We start from the raw sequence: 7,923 nt of genomic DNA on the forward strand, positions 1-7,923 counted from the left end.
TTTCCCAGTAAATACAGTAACTTGAACAGTAACGTTCCCAGTTTTATGACCATTAATATTCAGAGGGTTTATATAGATGGGTCTGGTTTTGTTATATCACCTTTCATTCGTACAAACCATGTATTGATCGTGTTTCTTTGGGTGTTGACAGTATTTTATAAAACACAGCAGTCAAAAAGGGAAAACAAGAGTTTTATTTTCTTTTACCTGCTGGCCTAGTCTAACCTTTCCAGCATTAAGTGTGCCGGATAAATCGAGTTAAAACCTGCTGACTGACCTGTGACTGTTTTACAGGTGCAGAAAATGGCATTTGCAGACATCTTCCTGCTCTCTTTATGGACCTGCTCCATCTTCTCTGCTGCACTTTGCTGCCCTGAACTCTGCACCTGCTCAGACAAACACAGTCGACATTTTGCCGAATGCTCCTACAAGAACCTCGTGGAAGTCCCGGATAATTTCCCCCCCAATGTCACAACTGTGAGTCTCACTGTAAACATGATCAGTTTTATACCTCTGGGGATTTTTGATAATATCACGCAGGTGACGTCTTTGTGGATGGCCCACAATGAGATTGTGTTGATCGAACAGGGGAGCCTCGTGCCTTTGATCCACCTGCGTAACTTTGACATCAGCCACAACAGAATAGTTGATTTCCCTTGGGAGGATCTCCAGAACCTGACATCCCTGCAGCTGCTGAAGATGAACAACAACGAGCTGACCAACCTGCCGAGAGACGCCTTCTCCAATCTCAAAGACCTGAGATCCATCCGACTCAACAATAACAAATTTTCAGCCTTGGCTGAGGGGACTTTTGATGGTCTGTTATCGCTGTCACATCTGCAGATTCATAACAATCCTTTTGCGTGTACCTGCTCCTTGGACTGGTTCAGAGACTGGATTTCAAAAGCCAGCATCTCAGTTTCCGATCACAACTTGATTACCTGTGAAAGTCCCAAAGAGCTGAAAGGAAAAGTGATTTCCAGCCTGAACGAGTCGAAGTGCACGAGCCCAAACGTCACGATACGAACTGAGCCAAACATTCACACCTCAAGTTTCTACGAGGACAGCAAACTGGTGCTGACTTGTGAATTTAAAGGAAACCCAAAGCCGCTGGTCATGTGGAGCATTCACAGCAAGACGGGTCAAGAGAAGGAGCTGGCGTTGTCATTTACAGATGACAACTCAGCAGAGTCCAGCGAGGACTCCTCAACGTCTTATAACTCAGTTAAAGTCTTTAACAACGGGACTCTTCTGATTTCAAGCCTGAAGAAGGAAGACGGCGGCACGTACAGCTGCTCTGCTACAAATGAGTTTGGTAGAGCTGATGATTCCGTGCCGGTGGACGTGCTGTCAAAGCCAAAGCCAACACCCCTGAGACTAATGACCACTGCGTTCACCTACACTAAAACAAACCCGTCTACAACCCAAACAGCAGCCAAAGCATCTGTTTTTAACTCTGTGCATCTCACTGATTTAAAGAGAAAAGACATTCTGACCCTAATGCCCACCTATCCTCCACCTGCAGTCGTTAATCCCAAATCTTATGAGGATACAAGAGATCTGCCGCGCTCCAGCAAATGTGGCCTGACGGCTAACACAAAAAACATCTCCAGCAACGTCCTGAACAGAAGCCTGGATGACATAAAGCAATACACATTCGACTTTGGGGTCATTGCTTTGGGGGTGTCAGAAACAGAGGTGACGGTGCGACTCAATCCTTTACTCATACCCCGAGCTCGGAGCGCCAGCCGAGCTGCTGCTGACTCATCTGAGAGCGACCAGACTGGCAGCAACGAGCGCTTCGACCTTCCAGACGTCTTTGAAAAAGTCCATTCAAGCGGCTTGTATCTGTGTGTCACGTCTGACAGCAGACACACCGCCGTGCAGTGGTCCAGGATCAAAGAAGGCACCAACACATATCTGTTCAGCGGTCTGCGACCCGGCACCAACTACTCCCTGTGTCTGACCTACAGAGGGGAGGACTGCGAAGTCCAGGTCCTGTTCGCCACCAGGAGGAGGGTGCCAAACCTGCTCATCATCATCTCAGTCAGCATCTGCCTCCTCACCGTGTCCACCGTGCCCCTGCTGGGCGCTACATGCTTCCACCTGGTCTACAAATACCGCAGCAAGACCTACAAGCTGATCCTGAAGGCCAAAGACCAGTACCACATTGAAAGGAATCTAGCCGCCAACCTGAGCCTGCACGCGGCTCACACGGAGTCTCAGAGGAAGATTAATGGCAGCCAGCTGGACGAGGAGGACGGGGAGATGGAGAGCACCGACGATGTGGAAAAGGAGGCAGATACAGAGGAAAGCGTGGTGACTGAGTCCTTTTCTTTGTCTCAGTGCAGGGCGAATTTAGACGACTGCGAGATGGGTTCGGAGTACAGCGACAGATTGCCTTTGGGAGCTGAAGCTGTTAATATCATAAGCAACTACAAATATCCAAATCAGTAACCTGCAGCTTTTTTTTTTTTGTGTTAAGTTTCTAAAAAGTTTTGATCTCCATAAGGTTTAGTTCAGGGGTGTCCAGCTCCGGTTCTCGAGGGCCACAATCCTGCAGGCTTTCCATGTATCCCTGCTCCGTTTAGTATAATCCAGGTGTGGTGGAACACAAAACCTTCAGGATAGGTGCCCAGAAGACCAGCTTTGGACACCCCTGATTTAGTTTCTCCCCACTGATTTCTCACGATGATGCACATTTAAACCACATTAGCTGCAGTCAGTGATGGCATAGAGAGCCAGACACCCGGATCTGTTGATGATGACTGGATATTTTCCAGGCAAACATTGTTCAGGGAGCTGAACTACGTCTGAGTGACGTGATTTCCAGAGATAAGCTCAGTACTTGATGTCAAACAAAGACATAGCTAGTAAGTCAAAAAAAGAAAACGACATCCCAACAAGCAGTTAATGCTTCTACAGCTTCTGCTTTCATAAAAAGCTCTTGGCCTTTTGACCACAACAATTTGGTGTCAGAAGTGGGATTCGAACCTGTGTGGGGTTTCCCCACACAATTGTTGTGGGAAAAAGTTAGATCAGACTGACCCTTGAGTTATAATTCCCCTAATGGCGTCATGATATCTTACTCCTTAGCTGTAAAACTCTTCAGTGGAAGAGAGTGTTCTTAATTAATCAAATAATCAGATGGCTGAATGCAGACATGTCAGGCCCACTACACATTGTTATGTCTGTAAAGGGGAATAAGCAGACACTGTGTAACTAAGCTTAAGTTCATCATGACCTATTCAGAAGCCGACAAAGCCATAATCAGAAATGAATATACGCTAGGACTATTAATTATATGAAAATCTAAGTCAGAACAGAACATTTCCACGACAGCCTCTTTGAGAAACATGTCCATTTGATGCTAAATCCATGTTAGTCTGAATATGCAGCCAAACAGCTTGAACACCGTTGGATTAGGATTATAACACCAACAAACAGACTTCGTTTACCAAATGAACTGATCCGCAACCTGCCACATTTAGTCATCTCTGAACCTTTTAAGCTTTTTTTTTTCTGTAACTTTATGAAACATAAAACAAAAACAGTGAATGTTGGAGGAAAAAGTCTGGCAGCTCTTAACATTTATCATGGAAGTAATGTGGCGTGGCATGGACAGCAACTAAATCTGCACACTCTTTCTCTATTATGAATTAATAAAACAAGAGCATTATATTGTATCTGTGGTCCACATACAGTGATAGACAATCAATAGATGCATATATTTCAAACAGCAGTAGTCTATTGGGAAATAACAATGATCATAAAAGTGTTGAATACTGTAGCAGTGTCAAGGCTTCTGGAATCTCATCGGTATGATTTCTTGTTGGACTTGTGACACTAGACAACAAACAGCATCATAATGTGATTACTTACAAACTCTATGTACTCACAAGGTCACATTATCTGCAAGTATGCATTTGTTCCTCACTGTTTACTCAAGTTTAGGCATCACTTAAGTACAAATATCCAGATTTGTAGCTGCAGATAACATAAAGACCATGAAGACTATTAGCTTAGTGGCAGCCAATGGGGATCCAAATAACGCATAACAATATATAGTAAGAGTAAAATAACACATTTTTCTCTTTGAAAGTAATAAAAAGATCATTTCTACCATTTTAAAACATTAAAAACTGATTGTTAGGTTTGCTGCATCCGGGGGGTCCTGATAAGATAACAGAGAGCAGGATGGAAATATCTGATGCTGGAACCTGCAGCATCTTGGTTTTGTCATGCTCTGTGCACCAAATTTTAGAAATAAATAGAATAATAAAACTTTTCTTTTACAAGTCTTGTTAAAAATGGGAAGGTCTCAGCTTATTGGCAGATTGTTTTGTACAAAAGCATCATAACACATGAGCATTATGAAGATGCTGTCAAACCCCTGTCATGTGTTTTAAACATCCAGCCATAATTACACATAACTTCTACCTTTGTGAGAAAGAAGTACAACCGTAATGAATCGTGATGGAAGCATGATGGAACTAATGATTCGTTATGTGAAAACCTAAAAGAGACATTTTGACGTCCCTTTTATTGTGTAATACCACGAGTCAGTTTGTAATCACTGATATTATAAAAACAGGAGAATAAAAGCTGTTTGTTTACTATATAAATTATAGCATGATGCTCTGTAGACAGAACATCAACAGGTAACATTTAACCTCCCAAATGATCAGGGTAAACATTAAGGTCTCCATGTTACGCAGTACATTAAGGTCATTATTTTTACATTATATCAGAAGCAGCTTCTCAAACAGCAAGATGTAATAAATTCATCACATAAAGTTTGTTATAGTCTTCGTGTTGCAACTTTATTCATGTCATCAACACAGATGACATAAAGTATTGTTTAGGAAATAATTAGATGAAAAAAATTAGCCATCAAACTGATGATGTTCAGGATGAATAAAAGCAACCACTTTCTGACATCATGTATGGTGTGTGAACACATCTGAAGTATGTTAAATGGTTGGAAAAGTATCGACTCCAAGCTCAAGCAAGATGAAGAAACCGCTTGTAAATGTGTGCTGTTTAAGAAGCTTAAATCTCACATAGAGAGCTTAAATATTTAACATGTTGTTTCAAAGAAAAGATAAAGAAATCGTTTGTGTCCTGAAGATGTGAGCTGTTTCTGCTTCTGTGAACTTTTCCTGTGAATATTTCTGTGCTCTGTTCAAAACAAATGAGAGTAGTAAAAACATGTCCAGTTACCTCAGCTCCGTCCACTAAGTCCCCTCCACATGTCTCGTGTTCGTCGTACGGTGTTTTCCACAGTGGGCTGCTGCGTTGGAGGACTTGCATGCTGCCTGTTGTCGTCGCAGTTTGTCGTGTCTTAAATATTCCAGACTCGTATCATTTTGTGCCAGTATTTCCTAACATTTGTCTGTTTCTTACCGCTGTGATAATCAAAGCAGAATAACTTTACCAAAGTGTTTCGACAAGTCTCTTAATCCCACACGCCTCAATAAAGCTGAAACAGATGAAAAACTCCCTTTTCAACTCTTTTTTTTTTTTTTTTTTTTATCTCTGATATTTCAAATATTTTCTTCATTTCTATGGTTTTGTAATCATTTAAGCCACCCCATGATAACTTATATGACTTACATCAAGGGCTGATTTATTGAGTTTAATTTCTCTTTTCCCAGGTTATTTACAAATAAACAAATGAACATGTTTGTAGTTTACAATGTGAATATATAAAAGCACCTTAAATGGACATTGTGTAACATTTTCTGTTGCTTTCTAGCCTGATATGTGTTATCACAGGAGCCGTTTTCACTATCACTGATCAAGGACAGTAAAAAGGCAGCGTGACTAAAAAAGAGAATCAAAATGGTGCTAACCTTCACCAGACAGAAGGAGATGAAGGAGAAAGATTTTAAAAGAAGTTGCAGCTTTCTCCTCTACAACTAACACCTAAATTAACCTGAAGCTAACTGTGTTCATTGGGTTTTGCTGCTCATTAGCATAGGCAGGATGACAGTAGATCCTGTTAAAACACACCAACTGCTTTCCTACAGAAATGAATGTTTACATGGTTTCACCAGCATTCAGTGGCAGTAAATGCCTGCTTCTTTTTACTGTAAATGCAGCCTTTAAAGCCTTTTGACTGGCTTTTAGTCCAGCTTTTCTGGTAGCCAGGATTTAAAGTTCTGCACCATAACGAAGAGTCCATAAAGTTCCAGATGACAAGGACTGTGGACTGTGTCTGAACCTCCACACTGTTCCCTAACCTCTCATTTACTACACAGGGCTACACCATACAGCACACTACATAGTGCACTCATTCTGTTGGGGATTCGGACACGAAGCTGGCTGTTTTCTCCTTGCTGCAGATCACGTGACGACTGACTGTTGCCACAGTGACCACCACACTTCCTTCCAAATCCAGTCCAAACTTGTGTGAACATTTATTTCATTATTTCATCATTGTATTTTATCCTTCCTTTGTTTCGTATTTATTCAACAAATAAGGATATAAATGAATGATCTATAATTTTTTATTAACCTGGTTAAATGTTCATTTCACTTTGAGCTCCTGCCGCAATGCATTGTGGTCTCTTTCAACCCGTTTAGTGACCTCACTGCTTTTCAAGATGCATTGTGGGTAATTTTCAGTGCATTACTTTTCTTTTTCTCTCTGGACAATTGGACACCCCTAGAAAAAGGCATGAGCACTATACAGGGCACTATGCAGGGAATGGGGTGACATCCGGACACAGTCGCGGTCTCATCAGTGTTCTCTAGGCTTTTTGATCCACGGCGGCCACCGTTGTTGTGGTAGCTGTTCGAGGTGGTAGAATGTATTCATCTGAATGCAATAAACCATTTCAAGGTTAGATGGGAGAAATTCTTACACAATGTCATTTTAAGGTGATAAAATCAGCGAAACCTGAAAGTAAAATTTAATCATCTACAAACCAAAATTAGTTAATTTAGTCAAAAAAAACAAAGAAAAACAAAAAAACACACACAACATTTATAATCAGTGAATGTATGAGGTGTGGAATATGGAAAAGTCAAATATCACAATTTAGAAAAACTTTTTATTTAAGTCATTGAAACAGCAGAGAGGAAATCACTGTAACCTGTGGATGTGGTAATAATTTTATGATTATGAAATTATATTATTACAGAACTGAAATGTGGATCATTTTTTTAATAGCCTTCATGGAGATGTAACACTGAATTTATTTGCTCACAGCCACCTAGGCTTTCAGTGGAAGAAAAGTGTACTTTACATGCTTATATTACACACAAGTTTTGCCATCCACCTTGAAATAAAACATGCTTCCATGATTCAACACAATGAGAACACGTGAATCAGCGTGCGTTGACATGGGTGGCTTTAACCCAGGGCGAAAATAAGCCACGGTGCCTCATCGACCTCTTACCTCAGCTCATATGCTGACATTGATCAGCACTGTCAGCCTGTGCACTGCCTGGTCAATATGAAAAACAGCAGGCTTTGCAGAGTAAACTGCTGCACAGAGTGGTGAAATGAAGCTAACATGTCATACAGCAGCTGACCGCTGCTATTCATACAGGAAGGTTTACATTGGAAGGTTTTACATATTGTTGCATAGCTTACAACGCTTTAAAATATGGTATATATGACTTAAAACATGAAGCATAAAGCAACACTACATAGGAAAGTTGTGATGATCACAACGTACATTCCTGTAGCTGAGGTTGCCCTGCAGCATCCCAAGGCAAAGATACAACTTTTCTTCTATGTAAAAGCTACATTTTGCTTTATAACACAACATCACACTGCAGCAGCTGGATATCTAGACACTAATCCTGCTGAATCAGCAAACAAATGCAAGAGGACGTAATTGGCAGAAGTGCAGAGAAGAAAGAAAGTGACAAAGCACGAGTCAACATCAGTGTGACTTTTACCGGCTGGAC

At 41.2% G+C, this 7,923-nt stretch overlaps 1 protein-coding gene across 1 annotated transcript; it reads left to right on the forward strand.

Moving 5' to 3' along the window:
* Positions 1 to 303: 303 nt before the first annotated feature.
* On the forward strand, positions 304 to 2,457 carry LOC306774608 (immunoglobulin superfamily containing leucine-rich repeat protein 2-like; the record flags this gene model as incomplete). Its single annotated transcript, XM_079264724.1, has 1 exon — positions 304 to 2,457. One exon carries the CDS (start codon positions 304 to 306, stop codon positions 2,455 to 2,457), a length of 2,154 nt encoding a protein of 717 aa, XP_079120850.1.
* Positions 2,458 to 7,923: the final 5,466 nt, after the last annotated feature.

Source organism: Telmatherina bonti (genome assembly GCF_933228915.1).
Source record: "Telmatherina bonti genome assembly, chromosome: 1".
Classification (NCBI taxonomy): domain Eukaryota; kingdom Metazoa; phylum Chordata; class Actinopteri; order Atheriniformes; family Telmatherinidae; genus Telmatherina; species Telmatherina bonti.